Source organism: Hippichthys cyanospilos, chromosome 16 (assembly GCF_059441005.1).
Source record: "Hippichthys cyanospilos isolate Australia breed blue-spotted pipefish chromosome 16, RoL_Hcya_1.0, whole genome shotgun sequence".
NCBI classification, from domain to species: domain Eukaryota; kingdom Metazoa; phylum Chordata; class Actinopteri; order Syngnathiformes; family Syngnathidae; genus Hippichthys; species Hippichthys cyanospilos.
The window spans coordinates 12607300-12629353 of record NC_142384.1 but is presented as its reverse complement, the minus strand read 5'-3'; the positions used below and the strand labels follow the sequence as shown (position 1 = coordinate 12629353).

Sequence of the window (22054 nt, the reverse complement as noted above, 5' to 3'; positions counted from 1 at the left end):
ATAAAGTAGGCAATAAAAGAGAAATATAAAAAACTGTAATAGAGCAATAAGGGCAGTAATAATGAAGCACTAATAAATGAATAGAGTCACATTCTGAGCATATTATGGAGTAGCTGGAATGGAAGAAACTGTTTACATATGAGGGTGCAAAATATCCTGTAGTTCAAAATATGATGTATTTAGCAGCTTCCCTGCACGGTACAGGATTTGTAAGGTGCGTGTGTGCATGCGGTAAAGTGACTGGTGATGAGGCAGATAATATATTATATTTTCAATTGATCTCCCTTGCAACTGTCCTAGAAAATCACACTATCCAATGATGAGCTATTATTGGAACAGGTCTGCTGTTCCGAGCTGGTTCAGTATGGGCACCACCAGATTTCAGGCAAGTGAAGGTGGGACAAATTTTATATTGGGCACGTATTGAAGAATTTTGCCCATCCCCTTCGAGTGGCCATCAGCAAGTGAGGCGGGAGGGAGAGTGAAAGCGGCATGAATTAAAAGTCAGACTCGTTTTTCTCGTTCCTACATTTCTAGAGTAGGTGGGACCTGCTCGTGTAAACAGCTCCACGAAGTGAGCGCAGCTACGATTTGTCTTCTGGAGCCGGACTTAAACACGCAGACTGCAACAAAAGGTACAGTAATGCATCAATAATACACACGCTAATTCTTTGTAATTCTTTGTGGGTGTGGATGTGGATGTGATGAGTGAGTTGGGCTCAAAAGTGCCAGATTCACTTTCATCATTCCAATACGTGTGATGAATCACTGCATGACATTCTTTGACTTTCCCTCTGTTTGCTTGGAAGGAGGATTTTTTTTTAATTTCGTGATGATGAGGATGGGTTAGCATCATTCCAGGAACACTCGAAAGGATTGTGTCATCGACATGCCATGCGGCCATTGTCAGTGGTTTTTCCTGTAGAGTGTAATTGTCACTTCTGAGCATGCGGACTTAAAATGCTCAATGGCATTCTTAACATTCTTCCAAGTTACCTTAGCAATAATAATATTATAATATGACCTTTTATCATTTAATGTGATTTGGAATGTGCAGGATTTTCAATGCTTTTGCCATTGTTGGAAAGAGCACCATAAATTTGCTACCTGAGTGGTTATTGTTATTTTATACCTATGTGTACGTAAATATCATTTCTAGAAATATTTCAGTCTTTTCGGTCCTCTCTAGTTGGCTTTGACTTATTACAAGCGTTTATTTCACATTTCTACTTTGACTAGATGTCTTTTTTGTTGTTTGGTGTGTTTACAAGACAAGTTAGGTAGTAAACACTTCATTGTGGAATTTAAACATGTTTTGCACAAGTTATGAATGTTGTTTGCATTAAAACGGATTTAAAATCAGTATACTATGATTGTCTGAATATTTTCCAGAATTTTTTTCTAATGAATCAAAGTCAAATAAATGTAAGTCAAACCTAAATAAATGTCATTGCCAATGACATCAATTAATATCAATGTTAAATCAAGTTTTTTTTTTTTTTTTAGGGCCAGTCCTAACCTCTAATGATCTAATCCAAACCTAAATCTAATCTGAACCCCCTCAGGTGGCTGCTCAGGGTCGCCGCCCCGTTGGCCCAGTCCTCTGCACCCTCCTGAGGTGACACTTGATCTTCGTCCGTTTTGACTTAACAGATGTCGGCAAAACCTCCTGCGGTGATGCCTCGAAAGCCGTCAGCTGTCCGAGTCATGCCCGTCCCAAAACAGCAGCTTGCCTTGAGTGAGCTCCCTATAAACTCAGATTCCATTAAAGGTATCCTAAATAAATGTTTGCATTTTTGAATGTGTTTGTGACTGAAGTGACACAAAGGTGCTTCTATGTGCTTAGAGAACAATGCAAAGATGGAGTTAAACTCTCCGTCTCAACTGAATGAAGAAAGAGAAGTGGTAAGTAGTGCTTTTCACACTTTTATATGTGAGGGCAATTAAGTAACGCATTCAGTATAATTGTCAAGTATGTTTTTCAATGAGGAATTTCACTATGCACAATCACAAAGAGATGGCATCAATGCCCTATTTTAGATGTGAGATCAGCACAGTTTATGAGCCAACGCTCGGCTGGAAATGAATGTTGATCTTACAAGCAAGTTAGTGTTATATTGTTTGGATTTTATTGGGGGGACCTAATGAAGTAAATAGTAAATGGATATTGACATGTTGTATCGATAAGAAGAAATTGGATTTTATTTTTATTTTCCAGTGCAATGTAATGGCATGCAGGGACCCTAGATCAGGAGTAAATTAAATTATGGATTAACACTTTGGATGCCAGTTGTTAAAAAAAAAAAGAGACAGAGACAGAGAGAACCTGCCAGGAAAATTTGCATACTTTGTGTTTTTATTTAATTTTCCCATCCTAAGAATTAAACCACAGATGCCCAAACATTTCCTCCAACCTTTACCATAAAAAAAAATAAAAAAAAATACCAATGGCGCTCTTTGGTGTGGTACACAAGTGTTAAAAATATATTTAAAAAAATACATGACACTATGGTGCAATTTGAGTAGCTTTTTTTTCTTCTTTCTAGGGGAGACTGATTTGATATGTAGTGCAGTTAATAGAATTTGCTGTATCTAGCGCTTGATCCGTTTCATTAAAAATAAGGCTCAGGTGTGTCAAACCAGTTTTGATTGCAGGTGAAATCCTACTAAGTGTTGCCCTCAGGGCATGGATTTTAATGATGGAACTACATTAATGTATACGTAATTGCTACAATATACCAAAAACGATGGCTAAGTTTACACAGTACCATACTGTTTACACAGTAGCATCACAGTAGCAACTCTGTCAATTTTTAAGGTCATGGTTCAATTTATAGGGGATACAATATTGGAATAAAATGTAGAAAAAAATATTTTGTGTGCGGCGTATAGTACAACAGTTTGAAAACTGCTTTTAAAGTAATGCAGTGACTCAATCAGAAGACCCAAAGAGAAATGGTTTGAATCCCATTAAAACCAAAAATTACTTGCTAGGTCTGCTAGCCAGAATCTGAGCTGCATTGTGTTTGATTACAGATGATGTGGGAACCCCGCTATATTACATTTATTTCCCATTATATTGCACAATACAGTATATAACTGCAAAGTGACAACAAGCCAATCTGACTGTGCTCTACCCTTTTTTGTCAAACATTTACCAGGAGATTTTGAACCACTGTTTTGACGACATCGAGCGGTTCATGCTGCGTTTGCAGCAGGCGGCTGAGGCCCAAAGTATTCTCAGTCAGAGGAAGAAAAGAAGCAGGAAGAGCAAGAAGCAGAGCCAAGATGGTAGTGAGCACACACTTACCTGCTGCTGAATAGTCGCTGCTGTTGTAGATTTCATCACTACTTGCAATACAGTCGTCTTGAAAGCTGCAGAAAAAAGAACATTTTTGTATCTTTGTATTTTTTGTATTTTTGTATGACAAGAATTCCAATTTTGATTGGCAGTAAATGAGCCCAACATGGGCTAAATTCTACACCTATATCATGTACCTCTTGACCTCCCGTTTGCAAACGTTTAGAAGGGACGGCAGTGTGGTATATTGACAGTTGTCATGTTTGGACAAGCCATGCAATATTTTAGCCTCCTAGTGATAGTGATTTTTTTAAGCTTTTCCTTTGATATCGCACGCAAAAAAACACCAAAAAGCCAGAGTTGGGTCAAATTTTTCCCAAGGGGTTAAATATGTGGAGATGTTGGAATGATAAAATTGTTCATACTTGTGATTGCGCAGATGACTTGGTGACCATGAAAGCGATTCCGCCGTCGGAACAAGAATTTGTGGACATCTTTCAGAAAATCAAGTACTCCTTCAGTTTGCTGGTGAGATTGGACAACTCCGATTCATCTTTCTTCCTCTTGAAACGTCACTCCCGTGACTATTTCCTGCTTCCTTCAGGATCGGGTCAAGTCGGCCATATCAGAACCAAGCGCGCCGGAGTTGCTGCATCACATCTTTTTTCCACTCAAACTGGTGACTCACCTTCACCTTTTGGATGATAGGCTCTCGCTGACTGACTGCGGCTTTTGTTACAGATGGTGAGAACCACCAGCGGGCCAGAACTGGGCGGGTCAGTTGTCAGTCCTGCACTGACCACCGGAGCAGTTTCGCTGCTCCAGGAGCATTTGACTGTGGAGGAAAAAGAGCTATGGAGTGACTTGGGCCTCAACTGGACTTCACCTTGGTGTGCATCTTTTTTTGCAAGTGTGTTACGGCACTCAAGCAAACCTTAATCACCGCTTCTTTTAGTTCCCAGCTCGGCGTATCTGTTCCTTCTTACTCGCCCGTCTTCCTGGACGGGTGGCAGCCGCAGGCGTTCGACTCCTTTGGTGTGCCTTTGGAAGATCCTGTTGAAGCGCAGCACAGACAAGATGCTATCGTGCAGAGTGAACATGTAGAGGGGGGCCATGTTGATGAGGCAGATGAAGTGTGAGTGCAGACCAGGAGCTCATTTTTTTAATAATTCTGTCAACCTAGCATTTATATGATCAAGAATGGTAATGTTTGTGTATATATATATATATATATATATATATATATATATATATATATATATATATATATATATATATATATATATATATATATATATATATATATATATATATATATATATTGTGTCTAATACATTAAGTAAGTCAGAATTAACACTACAAATCTAATGTGTTGACTTTAAAATTCGACAGTATTATCAGCCTGTGAGTTAAGCCAGTCCGACTGTTGACCAACAAAAACAAACAGATGCTGAATGAAAGTTTCTGCGTATTAACTTCATGTCACTTGAAACATTATTCCAGAGAGGGAAATGGACTTCCACCAGAAGGGGAGAGACATTACTGTTGCACATATGACTTTGTGGCAAGAAACAGTAGTGAACTTTCGGTGCTGCAAGGAGAAACACTCGAGGTAACACAACTGAAGCTTATGATGTGTATATCTGTCTGATGTTTAAGATATAAGCAGTCTTGAAATATGACATGGATATTTTTTCTAATCTGCGTTTTACCTGCTCCAGGTCATCGACTCCTCAAAGAGATGGTGGAAGTGTCGCAATCGCTTTGACCAAATAGGATTCGTTCCACATAACATCTTGGAACCGCTGCCAGCTGAAAACAATGAGGGTGGAGAAAAAACAGTGGTATGAGCACAGAGCATCAACTTGTTTTAGTATCCTCAAAGTTCCTCGCAACTTGCTTTTTTACTTCTTTTTTGTGATTTCTAGATGTCACCCGTTTTGTACGCACCGCTAAGCCCGGTTGGCACTTGTCCGACTCCAATGAGCCCAACAGGAAGACCGCAGAGCATGGTGTTTCCGTCCACCCCAATACATGGAGACAATGGAGATCGAGGTGAAACTTTCAGGTCAACTAATATGATTAGCAATGTTACTTGTGCAATAATTGTGGAGCACCTCATGTAAACAGAAAATATAACGATACCCACAAGCATATATTCTTGATCCTTTGCGAGGAATGGCCAATATTACTGCAGCTTCATAGTGGGTCACTGTGGATGTGTGTTTTACAAAAACCAGGTGGACGAAGCACAAACACCAGAAGAATCAATACAATGTTCATTGGAGTAAAAGAAAAACTGCATAAATTTCATTATTTATTTACAATCGATGGAAAAATTGTATTGTTTGTTGTCACAATACAGCAATGTTTTTCTTTTTAACAAAACCGACTTGAATTGACTTGGGCTTTGCAGCTCGACTGACAGTAAAAAAGAAATGGCAAATAGTGGTTGGATGCAAATGGCTGTGTATTTGTGCAGTACTGATAATGAACGACGAGCTTCTTCAACGAATGGCGCAGAAAAGATTCTCGGGAAGTCGTCCTCCTCTCTTGCCGTCTCGCTCCATGGAAACTTCATTTACATTGAACTACCAATCTTCAGCGTCGGATGTGGAGGCCTGGCTAGTCGCAAAGGGCTTCAGTCAGCAGTAAGTAGCTTTTTTTTTTCCCTTTTTACATACTGCATTAGACGTCTAAACGAGAGTGGAAAATAAAACCTTACCATTAATATGAATGGCAAATTACCGTAATCTTTCCATGGCGAAGGTCTAGATTTAGAGCACAACATTGCCCTCTAGCGTTCAAATGTAGTCCCAACAAGCACGCGGTGTTGCGCTCGGTTGGGACAGAACAAAAAATTGGGACAGAACAAAAAAAAAAAAAAAAAAAGAGCAGACACCACTTTTTAAAATATGCTTCTTCTTCTTCTTCTTCTTCCGGTTAGGACAGTCCAGAGTCTTGGTGTTTTAACCGGAGCGCAACTATTCTCGCTTAACAAGAGGGAACTCTGTGAAGTGTCCCAGGATGAAGGTGGCAGAGTGTACAGTCATATTATGATGCAGAAGGTCATTCTGGAGGTTGGTGAAGTAATTGTAATGGATATTATGTGTTTGTTTGTAAACATTTGTGTTTTGGCTTAAGTGGACCTTTGTTTCCCTTGGGGCCAAAAAGAACAGTAAATTCACAGTTAGGTTAGCCAAGTACAGGTGGTATTCTGGTAAATAAACAAACAAATACATAATGACAAGCTGATGTCGGTCACAGCTTACATCCACACGCTCACACAGAAACAAAATGGCATCAGTTTCTGACTGAACTCACTCCACCAAGCTCATTAAGGGGGAAGCCAACCCCAAAATCTTCTAAAAATCTAAAAAAAAAAAATCTATCTTGCACAAAGTGCCAACTGAGTACAAAAAGAGACGCTATATTATTATTTATGAAAATGTGTGTGAGGTTAGGCAAGAAGTGGGGTTAAGGTCTTGTCAATATCATCTGGGGAACTGTGTGTGTGTGTGTGTGTGTGTGTGTGTGTGTGTGTGTGTGTGTGTGTGCACTTGTGCTGTACTGTATGTTTACTAAGCCAGTTTGTTTGCCCAACCTTGACCCACGTATTTTGGCCCAATTGTTACTGACCTACTTACCGTGATATCTATTTCAATATACAATCCTTAACAATTAGGAAGATCCGTAAGCATTTCCTGTCTTGGATGCCCTCCCCCAGGATGCGCGAAAGGTCTCCGAACTGGAGCAAGCGATGGAGAGGCAAAAGTTGAAGATTGCAATGACGGAATGAGACAGCGGGGAGCCTAAGAAGAGAATCCTATGCTCAGACAAGACATAAATGTGAATCATTTATTTAGCCCGAAAATTTTCTGTCTTTTGCGCAGCTGATCTGTCAACTGTGGGTTGTAGTATTTGTTCCTACGATGAGCGAGAAAATGCAAAAAGAAAAAAGGGAAAATGTCATATGAATAGACTGAGAGTTTGCGTTCCAAACCCAAGAAATGTGCATTCTGAATCTGTGAAGACAAACCAGCAGATGACTGTTTACTTTTTTCTTTTTACTGAAACGTGCCAGTTGCAACTGCTTTTAATTCCAAATAAATGCCTTTTTGTCATTTGTTCATATTATAATAGATATCATTACTGCACATGAGCATTTTTGCGCAACATAACCATGTATGGTGCTGGACTGGAAAAAAAAAAGAACACGGCTTATTTTTAAAGCAATTATTTTTAAGATTTGCTTTTCAAAATATGCTAAACCTGAGTTATTCCAATATAAATATCATACAATAAACATTTATTTACTGGAAGCACTAGATTTTTTTGAAGTTCGTTTGCATTCACTGAAATTTACTTAACAAAATGTAATTTTATCTTACTAACACCTTAAAGCGATCTCAACTTTCCACATGCATAGTGGACTCCCAAATCCTAATCTAACTTTAGTCAGGCAGATTTATCTGAAGTGGAATTGAGGGCAATGAAAAAGCAGAACTAAGTTGATTAATATTTTTGATTAACATTAAATTAAAGAATGGAATTTGTTCACTTTCTAGATCCTGAGCTTTTCATTATCACCGGATTCGGATGAAAATAAATAAAATTGAAAATTTAGCTAAAACATCAATAATAAAATGATTTTGATACATCACCTGATTGTGGATCATCGAGTATTTAAAAAAAAAAATTCCGGCAATAACACAAATGCACTTGAGGTGAAATGATCAAATCCCGTCTTTTTGTTCGAACAAATTTCCTGAGGTGAATTTATTACGTAAATACCGTACATCCTTTTCTTAGGACCTTGAAAGCAGCGACAGCAACAGCAGAAGGAGAGGTAGCGTAACTTTTAGGGCATCTTTAGTCCTCACAGGTTAACATCTGGTCCCAGGAGTCCCACTTGACAAGCTCCTTTCCTTGGAACCAGAGCTGAATCTCCCTTTGCGCTCCCTCCAGAGAATCGCTGGCATGAACCACGTTCCTTCGCATCAAAAAAACTTTAGTCCTTCGCAGATGAACAGACACAACCAGATGTAATTGGGATATATTACCTGCTGACGTGAAGGCCGAAATCTCCTCTCACGGTACCTGCTGGGGCCGCGGCAGGGTTGGTGGGTCCTACCATCACACGTGAGGACTGGACCACATTGTCACCTTCCCACACCTGTGGTTCAGCCGCAAATTATTGAAGCTTTACAATTTAGATAAAGTGAATTCTTTGGGGCGGGGCGTTGGAAATGTTGTGAAAAAATTGTGAGACACTGATATGCTGGTATAGGTAGAGAGATTGATTAAAAAAATCTGAAAAAGAGTTTTAAAGATTCACAAAATTATTTAAATGTTATACAATTGATTAGTATGCCTGCTGAAATACACTCCTTAAGTGAGTTATGAACACTAGGCTCCCTCTTGTGGTAGGATAAAGTATGACTGAATTAGGTGCTTAAAATGGACAAAGTATTTTAATGGCTTCAATGTTTGCTAAAATTGCACACAGTTCATTTGAGTACAAGTTAGATGCTTATATTTTTCCAAATTCAAGTGCAGTTTATATTCACACTATGCATGAAAATGAGAAACCCTCTGCCTCATTTATTGATAATAACAGTTCATACCACGATGCTATATTTAATGTTGGCCATGATGGTGGTACTTGAAGAGCCAGATTTTTTGAGGTGGTACAAGAAAACCCCTACGTTGCAAGTTAAAAAGCCAGGATCCTTTAGGATGCTGCAAAACATTTGGTTTTTGCCAAGACGTCTGTTATTTTAATCCAAAAAATGATTGTGATGCAAAGTCTTTGGCTACTTACTTCCAATAAGCCAAATTATACACATTCTGATCCGAAAATCAGCGTCATCATTTCAACATGAATGTCGCCAGACTCTCACCATGGCAACCACAGGCCCAGAAGTCATGTACTCCACCAGACTGGAATAGAAGGGCTTCTGCGTCAGTTGACAGTAGTGTTGCGAAAGGAGCTCCTCCGACACCTTCTCAACACATGGAAATCACATCACGTAAATATTATAAACACCACTTAACACACATGTAGTGGAATATGTACCTGTAGCATTTTCAGGCCCACCAGCTTGAAGCCCCTCTGCTCAAAGCGCCGGATGATCTGTCCAACCAGACGACGCTGGACGCCGTCTGGTTTGACGGCGATGAGAGTCCGCTCCTTTGCCTCTGCGAGGCCTGGTAACATATGAGAGAATTATGAAAATTCAAATGTCCTTTTTTTTTTAAATGTCATCTTGAGTTCTCAAATATATCTCCCGTCATAAAACACATTTCTTATCAGATGCTACTTAAACACTGAGAAAAGATCAGTAGTTGACCATCATACAGCTGAGGATTTTCTTGAAGTGGGTCAAAATTGTCAGAACATACTAAGTGTGCATGGAAAGGGTGGGAAAAAAACTTGCGTGTTTGGTTGCGGAGTAGAACTCTCGACTCTAACGGACTGCTGCATGCAGGCAATTAAACGTGCATGTGACCCACAACAAGAACTACACACACCAACTTTTGAGAGTCTGGGCTGCAAGTTTGCTGTCTGAATGACATTGAAGCTTTGAGTTTGGATTGATTGAGGAGTAGGAGGAGGAGCAGGAAGATGGGGTCTGTTATTTGGAAAGGACGAGAACCGAACAGGAACCGCAAATACCCAGACCAGTTGAGATGCGTGTCAGGTGCCATACTGTAGCCAGATAATGTATATAACAAAAAAAAAAAAATAGAATTAAAATCATTTTCACGGCTTATTAGAGAAACAAAAACGTTTGTCAGCCTCACGATCGTATGTAAGTATTAAAAGTATATGAAATCAAAATGTGAAAGAAGCAACTTACTCGAGCAGCTCCTGACGCCTGCCAGCTGCAGAGCAGGATGGCGAGAAATCACATTTTTGCTGATTTGCCTGCTCCACGGAGACAGTAGTGGGAGGAACATGACGCGCTGCATCAACATGGTCGTGCGTTCGAATCTGGCGGCTGACCGAAGGTCCGGACTTGTCTGTTGAAACTCACTTGTCCCCCCCCACCCCTACACCCGCCCCGCCGGCCGGCCTGACCCCTCGGACTGTTGACGGTCCACAAACGTATTTAACTCAACTTCTGCCGCATGTACGTACGTGTGCGCTTTGACAGTGACAGTGATGTGGACATCGACTGACAGGGAGTTTGGGAGTTAAAAAAAATCGTCATTAATAATTAATAAAGTTGAAGGCTTTCTCGGAAAATAAGGCAGACATTGAAAACATGTTGGGAATTTTGCCAACAAACGTCATAGCGCGAGCTATACAATAGAAGCCGTGGATTTTTTTTTTTTTAAAGAAACGTGTCTTTGAATTAATAATTTACTTGAGTAGCAAACTTAAAATACAAAATATGGAAAATAGAAAAGGACTTATTTTTTGATCTGATTTTTCAGCCGAGGTTTGTGGCTTTGTTTTCGATTACATCGCTAAATATGTAGGTGTTTGCAATTTGGGGTTGCACCATTTATTTATTTAAGATATGCTATGAGTCACTGACTCACTCGCTAAATAATAATAAAAAAGAGGATTTACCTTACGTCCAGCTCGCCATAGTCAGTGCAAATAGTTCGATGTTATTTCAGCCAGTGAGGCAGGTTCTCATCGTCATCACGGGGGGTTGTGCAAATGTTTTACAAATTTCAGGAAAAAATAAAAGCATCAGTTATATTTACTTGTTTTTCCATGTCTCCCTCTTTCATCACACCTGATACAAATGATCAGCGCATCTGCAAGCACTGTGGGAGCCTGATTATTTAAATGGGCTTTGTCGGGCCAGGAAATCCTCAAAAACACGTGGGTTATGGCTTTTGAGGAACCGGAGTTCCCTGCCCTATTTTAAGTGTTTATTGATCACGCGTTTGGTATTTACAAAAAAGCACTTTATTAAATCAAGCAAGTTTTCTCTTTCATAATGGAATGATGTGAAAGATTTTAAGTCGAGAGTCCGTCTCCTTTGGAGATGAAACAACCTGAAGGCAAAAATGAATAGAAGCAGACATTTCAAAAACTCAAAATGAGTTCAAAGTGCTCAGTCCCAGGTCGGCTATGTGACCGAGGCGAGGGAAAGAAGGCCTGGCTCAGACTGGTCCGGGTCTGGGGCAAAGAAAAAAAAAAAAAAAGCCAACTACAGACCGGGTTAACATTTTCTGCCAAAAAAAAATGTGCGACATATGGTGAGCGCTGCTTCGAACAACGACAAAAACAACGACGCGCCAAATGTCTACAGTAGAAATCAAAGAAACAGCAGCATCCTCAACCTTCCTCCGACTTTCAAGCCAAAGCCGAATTTGGAGTGTTGGGCAAAGTGGTCAACACAGGCAGTCCTCGAACGTCCTGGATGCACCGTGAAGTGGTTCAGTCGCGCTATAGCTTAATGGTGCCGGTGGGCAAGCTGCTGTTACACAATCTGTAGTAGCGAAGGTCGTTCACCAGCCGTTGCACGCTTTGAGTGAAGGAAGGCAGGTCCTTTGAGGGGAGAAACAAAGCAAAGCAAGTGACGTTAATTTGCGGACCGAAGTGATGAACGCAAACACTAGGTTCACACTGCAGGACTAAATGCGCAATTCCAAATTTTGTGTGAAATGTGTTCAGACTGAAGTCGCAAACATCGGGGGGGGGTTAGGTTTGCGTTTTTGTTCCCTTACCCGTTCCATCTTGAAGTTGCGCGCAAGGACAGCTCGCTGGTTGGTGTCCACACCCTGGCAGCTGTTGAGGAACTCTGGCATGAAGGCTGAATAGAAGGCATCAAAGTCCACAGAGGCCATGTTGTAAACTGCCAGAGTGATTTCCTCCTGGAGAAGGTCGTGACTTTTGTGGAGAAGGACCTGCAGCAGCACGTTGATGAAGTGGAAGAGCATCGAGGTCCGGAAAAGCTTCTGGAGGGGACACCAAGCGTGAGCATGATCATCTGGATGAAGGTGTGTGTCACAGCTTAGTACTGGTATGACAGGTGCTCCTTACTCTGTGATACAACTTGTGCTTGCTGTTGAGGGACTCCAAGTAGGAGAGATTCTGCTTGAAGATGTGGATGTCGGGCTGCAGGAAAGACTGTCCGAAAGCCTGAAGAAGATAACGAAGCGCGAGTTGAAGCTTTGCGTCCCTCTTGAAACCTAACAGGACTGACAGTTTGATGACCGGCGATGAGGATGCTCACCTGCATGGCAGCTGTGAAATGGGCCTCGTTTTCCATGGCGTCCTCCGGGGCTCCTCTTTGAACACTTGTCAAAATCGAAGTTTTAAAGAAGTACCTCCAGTTTTGGTGAAGTATTTGGTATAAGAGCTCAAACATCTCCGCTTTGACATCAGGAGAGGACCGCTGCCCAAAAACGAAGAGTCCATCAGCAAACATTTAATATTAATGCCTATTTTGATACATGCGCTGATGACAGCAGGGATGAACTCAACTGACCTCTGCCACAACAGGGTAGACCTGCTCCATGCAGAGAGACAGAATGCTAGGTAGAAATGGCTTGAATGCCTGCCCGGGTTCTTGTACCACCACCTGCAGGATTTTCAAAAATTTCTGTACCACTCGACACCCAGCGCTGCCCTCCTGCAAAATACTGGCTGCCAGCTGTTCCCTAAAACATACACAGACAGCGCTTAGAAATGATGATCACATAACAAACTACAAATAAAGATTGTTAAACCTGGTGAACAAGCTGAGGAATGTGTGGAGGATCTGTCCGGTGAAGGCAATGCCCATCTGCACTCGCAAAGCCTGAAACAGCGTCAAAAAGAAGGCCAACATCTCATCCGTCACATCTGAAAGAAAAAGGGGCGCTCGATCAAACCTTCTTTTCTTCACACGGGTCTTTTTAAATGAAATTGCTTCTGCTTTGAATTGAGTACAGGCATCTCGCATCAGACAGCGAGGACCGCCAAGAGGAAACGGTTGTCTTAATTTGCACAGCAAATAATTCACGCACTGACCTGGCTGCTGAATAAATACAGGGAAAAGGCTGAGGGACACTTGGACAGACTCCTGTAAACTCTGATAACAGATTTGACGAGATTTGGTGGACTCTCCAGATATGCTGTCCACTATGTCTCTGAGAACAGGCAAGGTCTGCTGTATCACCGTTTTCACTGATTTAAACAAAAACAAACAAACAAAAAAAAAGGATTAAGGCAGGAAAAAAATATATATATTCACCAGTAAATAAAAAAAATGCCTTACGGTCAAGCATTTCGGGTCGCCGTGGAGTTATGGTTACCGTCCCTCTTAACATACGATATTCCCTTGTGAGGGCCGCCAGCAAGCTGGCGTGGCTGCTGGACCGTGTCTGCCACTGCTGCTCGTTTTCTGGTAAATTCGGCCACGGGAGAAGCAGCATGTTTGATAAAGCCCGACACACTAGCAAGTGAGCCTGTAACCACACACACAAATAAGTGAGAAGAAATCCCAGTACAGGAAATCAGTGGGCCAGACTGTCACGTGCAAAAGCATGTATTTACCTCTAGGGGGAGCCTGCGAGTCTGATTCTCAGTTATGAGGTTAAAGATGTTCTGAACCGCAGGCAAAGTCACCATAAACACAGGCCGAACTGTCAAGGTTATGGAAACGATCAGATGGCACGCACACAGCAGTAATTTTTCTGGTACCTGCACACAACAACAAAAGCTGTTAGATCTAACACTGGAAAAAAAATATTTGGAATACACTTTTATTTTAACTGAGAATTATAAACGCTATCGATCATGATTAAAAATAAAGTAAGATTCTTTAAGCTTTTTTTTCCCAGAATGCCAATATGAATGTAAATTCTGGGAGCCTCTAGTAGTCATAATTCTAAGTTAAGGCTGAAACTACATATTAAATGTTGAGAACATAGCAATGTTGTGTTTGCGATGGTGCTGAATTTTTTTACCTTTGTAAAGTAAACATTTTCAAAACAAAAGTGCAATTTGTACACTGACGTGTTCAAGTACAATCAGAGAATTTTACCTTTGCAGTGATAAGGGGGGTACTGGCATCTACAGCTGATGTTATGAGGTTGACAAACTGGCTGGGGTTTTGATTGTGAACCTCACTGTAGAACTGTGCGAGCCAATGAGAGTAGGCTTGCAAAGCTGCAAGGGCCTGTGCATGTCTGCAACACACATGTACAAATTATTACACAGTAGGCCTATTCAACATTTATGACAAAACTGAGTTGTTTTTTTTTTAAACATATATTTTTAGTGACTTTCTTTAGGCTGAGCACAGAGAGGAGCTTGTTCAGAATAGCCTAAAGTTCCCATTCTGCCCAGGACTAATTAAAAAAAAAAAAAAAAAAAAGGAAGGAGGTTCAATTCCTGCTAGCACAGGACAATACGAACAGGATCATTTTCACATTGTTTTCTGTGAAAAAAGCCTGGCAGAAGGCAATCACAGACCAGTGTGTACAGTGTGGGTTTTAACTACTTACACGTCAATGAGGTCTGGTTTGAGTACAGAAGGCACTGCGGTTTCTAGGTCATATAAGCTCGTCTGAGATCCATAACAAGTCACTTCCACTAGCCTGAATGAAATAAAAAAATATCAATAAAGATAGTTTTAGTGGACTGACTGTTGAGCTAAAAAACGTCAAAATCAAGTTTTGGACTTCCGGAAATGATTTGACGGACCTTTCCACAACCGCAAGAGCATCGTTGAAACGTGATGCGAAAATCTCCCCGATGAAATGTTCGGCCAAGCGCCCGACAGCTTGGAGAAGGGAGCTGAGGTCCCGGAGAGAGCAGTGAAGTCGGCGGCAGTCATTCTCAGCAGTGATATTTAGCCTGCGACCTGAAAGGATAGATAAGCTTCCATTGGTGATAAGGAACCGGACCAAAATGACTATGATGCAACTGATCAAATATTTTCTTACTTGTGCCAGTGGTGACGATAAACTGCTGCAAGCCCAAGTACACATCCAGATTTTCTTGAAGAATGGGAAACTTGTGGGGAAAACAAATCAAATAATCAAGAGGATGATGCTGCTGTTACAAAAATTGACACTGACATTCAATGAGTGTTTTGTCGTACAGCATGCCAAAGAAAATAACATTCGTTGCTATAGATCATCAGAGAATTATCAAAGACAATCAATGAACAGAAAGGCCATCCAGATTTCTTACCAAAGTAGAAAACGCATGAGAAGGGAGAAGCTCCATCACCTTGGCAACAACCTCCAGACTCTGACGCAGGTATTTTTGCCATTCGGTCTGTTGCTATGGTAACCAAATAAGAGATATTAGCAAAGTGTTGTGTGACTTGACGGATCTTAAATTCCTCCGCTGGAGAGGACGTGCGGCATCTTACATCATCATCCAGCGTCTCATCATCCAGTTCTTCTAATTGAACCTGATTGTACCGAAACTGGACGCGATTCAGAACTTCTCTCAACAGAAGAACTAAAGCATCTTTGTACCTGGAACCAAACAGAAGATTCATTAGCTTTACAGTTGAACGTCTTCACGCAAAAAGACTAAGCGGAGGAAGAACATGTTTCTGGATTCGTGGTACCTGTTGAGGACACTTTCTCTGTCGGCTAGTCTGCTTTTGATTTTGGTTGTAAGAAAATCCAAAAACACACTCCATATATCCAAACAGGCAAAGTAGCCCTCATGGGTTGGCTGAGGTAAAAAGCAACAAAGCAAACAGTAATTGTTATCCCTTGGACCTAGTTCTTGTGTAGATACGAAAACTAGATATGACTCAAACTGAAGAAATCGAACGGACCCAAAGGTCTTACCTGGTTAAATGTGTATTTGAACAGCAGGGCAAGAAACTCTACAATTGGAAACTGAGGACTGGACTCAATCCGCCTCAAGTGAACACTGACAAACAGACGCAGGAAATCTGTGAACTTTTCCAAGTAACTGTAAAAAAATAGAAACAAGGCAAAGATTTCTAAGTTATTTCATTACAACTTCTACAAATTCAGAGTCACGTTGAGTTGGAGATTAATCCAACCCAATCTTCATTTGAACCTTACTAACATGTTTTTGGTACCAGGGAGAAAGTCACGGGAAACAGGGAATAAATGCTACACAAAACGCAAATAAAATCTAACCCCAAATGTTTGACTGCGAAGGAAACTTAACAACGTAAGTCACAGTCCAGCCTAGAATTCAAATATATGTAGAGTTAAATAAACAAAATTGTGTTTACACAGAACTAAAGATGATTCAGTTAACAACTACTGACAAAATACGTTCTTTTTACAGCTGAGAATGGATAAATAAGTTTAATAGCGCATTGATAAAAGTATGTTCTGTTCTACAACTAGGAACTAAAGAGTAAAATTGACAACAGGAGTTTGATACATGACCAAACCAAGAAGAATCACACAAAGACGAAAAAAATGTACACGCCTGAAATTTTTGGGGGTCAACAATAGATGAAACACAGGTTGGTGAATTTTGCCATGCACTTCAAGTTGGGGGAAAAAACAAGCTAAAAATTACTGAAACTCGGAACAGCTGGACACGTGCGTTCAAAGGTTGAGAAAATGTCAAGTTTAGTTCTGTTGAAATCATAGGGCATTTTAAGTACATTGTGAAATTTCACCTGAAAGCTAAGTATCCCCAACTATTTAGGTGTAGTGAACACTGTCGGACCTCAAATGTACAAGAGTTGCATCACATTTGCAGCAGTGTAGAAATTCACTACTTTCAACAGAAAGGCGCATTACGAATTAAAAAAAATAAAATAATAACGATGTCGTTATGCAAGTAGCCTGAAACAAACCTCTCGTCAAGTTCCTGAAGTCGACTCTTGACCGTATGAGCGTTATTCTCGCGTGTGAGCCTCTGTAGAAGAAAGAAGGTCTGCTGGAACATGCGTAGGAGGTACTCCTCAAAATCCACGGGCACGCAGTTCTTCGACATCAATTCGTTGACGCAGGTCATGGCGAGCACGCCGAGGCGGGAACGATCCGCTTTGCTGCCTTCGTTCTGTCGCCCTCCGCCGTTCGACGTGGGTGGCATAGTCCCGGCGTGGAGGTGTCCGTTAGAAGATGAGGAAGTGGAGGAGATGAAGGAGCCTGATTTGGCCTTCGTCCGAAGATCGCAGCCGAAGCGTGCAAAGTGGAAGATTGATGCCAGCAGGGTGGGTGTGATGTGAGTGGACAGAGGAATCCAGCTGAACAGGTGGGCCAAGCACTCCAAAACGTGACAGCAGAGCTGCTGGCTCTCATTGTCTAGTGCTGCCATGGGCTGGCACAGAAGCTTTGAGTACTGACTACCCTGAAATAACGTACCCAAAAGTTCCACTGGAAAATTGAAAACAACACAAAAGAGATTGCTCAACACACAAGTACAGTTGTATGCAATTTACAGAAATTAAATGAGCAAAAACAATCCCAAATCTTAGCCATTTCATATCATTGGAGATGATCCACTCACCACATTCTCCCGATGTAGGCGAGGGTGGTGGCGTGGATGCGATGATGCTGTGCTTGTCCCAATAGGTCTCCAGGATGCCTAAAAATAAATTAACATTTGTAACAACAACACTATAGTTACTAGTGATGCCACGAGACAAAAGAATGAGAAAGACGGGATGTCTCACGAGATTGAGTCCAAGAGACAGACAAAATCTTTGCAAAACAAAATAATACCCTACAGAAATTTTCCAGTTTTCAAAATCTTTACTAAGCAGACTGCAACAAAATTAACGATGTGCAATATATAATCCGGGCTCATTTATCAGATACAGCTCAGCTCTTTCGTAATACTCAGTAGAACTCAAACGCTGAGGCACTCAAATGTCAACTAAACCGACTGCATTGGTAACAATTTTATTTGTGTAAAAATATAAATATTCATGCTCACCTGTCAACAGTCCAAGCATTGTCGGCACCTGATCCAGCAACAATTTACGCAGTTCGTCTTTCCGGGCAACACTCAAGTCTTCTCTGGGACAAGCAAGTTCCTCTGATGTGGTTTTCAGCATTACCAAGCCTAACTGTGCCAACTCCGGGGACTGGATCAACTACAAATCACATCCAAAAAACAAAAAACATTTTAAAATCACTTTAAAGTAGTTCCACAGATATTCCAAAAGTCCAAAGTGTCATTTCAAGCAATTTGGAGACCAGTTGGAAATGCAAAAGTCAAAAGATCTATTTTAGGTCTCTTGTGGAGTTTTAAGAAAATGACTATTTCTGATGTTACATTTGAATCAATATCAAGCTTTCATTACACAATGTTTGTGGTAATTTTTCTGGACACCGATTGTGTTATCCTTCTAGCAAGATGTGCTCTCATCTTGTCAGTGAACATGGCATTGTCGTAGAAGTTATTACGTTTTGCTCCAGAATGCTCACCGGTCAATGCCAAATTTATAGATGCCATGCCGTGTCTGCAGTGTAAATACTTTTTAAGGCTTCTACAACAACCCATTGTTGCCTCTTGATTTCTTAGGGAAAATTATGAAGTCTATTTTCAGTGTGGTATTTATTTATTCTTACCTGAAGCGTGTTTGTAAAAAAATCATGATAGAACATAGGCCAGTCCTGACGACCAATGTCCACAATGACTTTGCAGAGCTTATTTCGGATGAAATAGGGCACCGATTTGTGGTGTTCAAGTAAGAGTTTGGGCAGACAGCTGCGAATCTCCATTTTGTCTTGCGATGCTACACCGATCCACATCTTGTTCACCAGGTTCTGAAAGTCAACATGACAGTTTGATGACACAACTAAAGGAAACATGGCCTCCTGCAGAATGCTAGAGGACTAGTAATCTTTGCATGGTGGATATTGGCCTAAAATAAAACACTGAGCTGTACATTTAAGGAAGCAATGCTGACGTTATTTATGCTGGTTGAAAATATATCAGTGTAGAAACGTATGATATAGTCTGCACTACTAACAAGTCATTTTTGCCACACATAGACAATCAGCCGTTCACAACTATTAACCATTTTACAATGGTGCATGTTTTTAGAATATGAGCGGAAGCCGCACTTAGATGTGCCGACTGCAAACATTTGAATTTGAGAGAGACAGGCTAACCACATGCTCTACTTTAAACCCCTAAAAAAAGAACTTACTTCAAATACTGTGAGACTGTACATCATGACATATTCATTCTGGGTATTAGAGAGGAAGAACAAGCAATGGCGCCACGCTCCAGTCTGCTGTGCAAAGTTATTCAGCAACTCTTCTGCAGAAACAAGGAAGTAGCAATGATCAGTGATAACAACCCAAGGTGTACTACGACACTTCATTTGCACACACACATTGAAGAGGAAGTGCATTACAAAAGGAATGTAAACAGTTTTGAAATTAAATAAGCACAGAATGTGCAAATCAATTTCACTTTAAGATAAAAAGTGACTTCATCATATCTGTCTCTATCAATCTATCTATCTGTGATTCGTCGTTACATGAGCCTTGGAGTGCGTGTGATCCTTTTCAGTCAACAGAAATTGGACAAACCTTATTTCAAACATATTATTTGTGCGTGAAAAATTACTTAGTTACCACAATTACAGATAAAATATTTCATTTTATCCTTTTCAGTCAACAGAAATTGGACAAACCTTATTTCAAACATATTATTTGTGCCTGAAAAATTACTTAGTTACCACAATTACAGATAAAATATTTAATTTTAAGTAAAATTACTCTCAGCACACCTGCCGGACATGTAACGGAAAGACTTGTTAGCAGGCGTCTCCCGACATTGTCTTGCTACTCATTATGCTTATGTTTAATTGTGCAATTGAAATTTAGATGATTGCAACATTTATGTAGGGCTTTCTCCAATCACAGTAAATTGTGATGGCATCACTCACACACACGCACTCAATCAAAACAAAACAAAGCAAACTGGCGGAGCATTTTGAGTGAAGTTCACATTTTTTTTGGAGGCAGGTATGACTTTTCTACTATATAAGAATCTGCTTTGATAAAACGTGTACATACATACCTATTTCTCGTTTTCGTTCGTTGGTTGTGCAGCTGTAAAAAAACTCTGTCATCAGGCTCTCCAGTGCCCGCAGTGATGCCTCCTCTGAAGCCTGGGGAAAAAGGCAACAAAAAAAACTGAAAAATTGGGACAAAATGAAGTGCCTTAAATGTAAGGTATAAAACAGCCATTCAAATAAAAATGTGAACAGCACCAAGATAGGCTGATAAAAGCTGAAGAGGATCCTAACACGCATGAAGGTGTGGTAGATTTGAAAAGTGTTTTAAGACTCCAGGGGATTAGTTGTAGTTTGGGGTTTAAATTTATTTTCTGACAGAGGGCAAAACGAGTTCATTAATTAATAATAAATAAAGCTAGGACATACAAAATGTCAAATTACTGTTAATGCGGTTAAAAAAAGGTGATAATAGTTAGATACGATCAAAATGATAAAACAGAGCAGAGGTGGAGATTTTTAAGAAGTGCTTCTGTGGCATGCGGGTCGAAATTCCTCACATGAGCCACGACTTGCCGGGGCTCAACATGACTAAAAGGAAGCGTTTAGTTTCGTAAAATGGGCGTCTTGTTGTGGAAATGGCCTATGGAGCTGTCACATCCAGGGAATTACCTGCAAACCGTTACACGGCTAAAACCACCTACAAGACATTCAACCAACTATTCAAATAGAAATGGAGTTATACAAATAAATGTGAACATTTTAAAAACTCCATTTCTGTATTTGATTCATATTGATGAAAGGGGACCTTTTATGTCTCAAGTTAGCTTACAGCAATAGGAGCAGGAAGGGGGGATTTGGGGGAAAATAGTAATTAAAAAAGGAAATGTGTTAATGTACTTACCATGTTTGGCTCCCTCGGATGTATCCTTCGCTTCTGTGAGTCTCGGATTAATTACACTAATAAGACAACGTTAAGTTACCGAGCTAGCCAAAACTGCAGCTAGCGTTAGCTAAGGTGCAGCTCGCTAACGTAACCGCAAAGAAGATTCGTCATGGTTTGCTCGCTTTATTTCGCGATCCCAAGACCAACAATCTGATATTCACTTTGCGCAAAAAAATGTAAAACATTTACTGACTAGAACGTCGCTCGACTTGAAGTCGTTCGCTATTACTAAACATGTGATGAATAAAGCATGCTGCGTGCCAATGCGATTTCATTTCCCGTTCGTTTTCTAAAACCATTTCTTTTGGCTGACATTCACCACTGGTCCCAACCCTGGAAACATGTGCAACGCTTAGTTAGCTTTTTTGTGTTTCGGTATCAAAAGTCGCCTCAGTTTGAGCTAATGGCTAACGTTGCAGTGGCTAACTCACTAGCTTTTCTAGAAGGATGAAGGCATCGTTTTCGTTCGCCGTGCTAGCTTGCCAGACGTAGTCATGCTTCAAGAGCTGCTGCTCGCGACAACTTGACGAAACTGTCGTTAAATCAAAACGCGTGCAAAGGCGCACGATTACATTGTCAGCGACAATTGCGAAATTATTTACATGATCAGCGCGATTGCGCTTGTTGTTGGACCCATCTACGCTTAGGGTGGCGCAGGAATTTGTTTCGATTCAAAGACTCTCGGATCACTTCTCCACTTCCTATTTTGTTGTAGAAATCATCCAGCCAAAAGTGGGCCGTGTCAAGTTACCCGGGGCAATAAAAGCACTAATATCCGGTTTTATCCTTCAAAGTTAATCACTTTAGTTGTTCACATAAACTTAAAATCCATTTAAATTGTGCCACATGTTTAATTAAATATTCTTCGTGAATACGATAAATGATATGGCATGCAAGCATTATGTTGTTGTAATAACA

At 40.6% G+C, this 22054-nt stretch overlaps 3 protein-coding genes across 4 annotated transcripts; 1 reads left to right on the top strand and 2 right to left on the bottom strand.

The window, feature by feature from the left end:
* The first annotated feature begins 383 nt into the window (after positions 1–383).
* LOC148410657 (epidermal growth factor receptor kinase substrate 8-like protein 1) lies at positions 384–7597 on the top strand. Of its 2 annotated transcripts, none has more exons than XM_088436722.1 (14): positions 384–635; positions 1654–1771; positions 1847–1905; positions 3162–3291; positions 3741–3829; positions 3906–3980; positions 4043–4191; positions 4257–4436; positions 4805–4913; positions 5023–5145; positions 5230–5356; positions 5784–5952; positions 6249–6381; positions 7029–7597. In XM_088436722.1, exons 2-14 carry the CDS (start codon positions 1654–1656, stop codon positions 7098–7100), a joined length of 1533 nt encoding a protein of 510 aa, XP_088292848.1. In that variant the 5' UTR covers positions 384–635; the 3' UTR covers positions 7101–7597. The 2 variants fall into 2 exon arrangements, with proteins under 2 accessions (XP_088292848.1, XP_088292847.1); XM_088436721.1 differs by having other exon boundaries at positions 385–635; positions 1566–1771; positions 7029–7596.
* nme4 (NME/NM23 nucleoside diphosphate kinase 4) lies at positions 7220–10349 on the bottom strand. The gene is made up of 5 exons (XM_088436723.1): positions 10165–10349; positions 9381–9511; positions 9205–9306; positions 8365–8477; positions 7220–8294 (listed from the first exon to the last, which is right to left on the bottom strand). Exons 1-5 carry the CDS (start codon positions 10280–10282, stop codon positions 8174–8176), a joined length of 585 nt encoding a protein of 194 aa, XP_088292849.1. The 5' UTR covers positions 10283–10349; the 3' UTR covers positions 7220–8173.
* Positions 10350–11208: 859 nt separating this feature from the next.
* On the bottom strand, positions 11209–21842 carry xpo6 (exportin 6). Its single transcript, XM_088436975.1, has 24 exons — positions 21095–21842; positions 20256–20346; positions 19375–19487; positions 18791–18988; positions 18153–18312; positions 17724–17801; positions 17068–17590; positions 16070–16196; positions 15841–15950; positions 15637–15745; positions 15453–15545; positions 15203–15272; positions 14961–15120; positions 14762–14854; positions 14299–14443; positions 13809–13955; positions 13531–13720; positions 13284–13439; positions 13001–13115; positions 12760–12931; positions 12505–12666; positions 12312–12410; positions 11996–12226; positions 11209–11816 (listed from the first exon to the last, which is right to left on the bottom strand). Exons 1-24 carry the CDS (start codon positions 21095–21097, stop codon positions 11715–11717), a joined length of 3447 nt encoding a protein of 1148 aa, XP_088293101.1. The 5' UTR covers positions 21098–21842; the 3' UTR covers positions 11209–11714.
* Between the last annotated feature and the right edge of the window lie 212 nt (positions 21843–22054).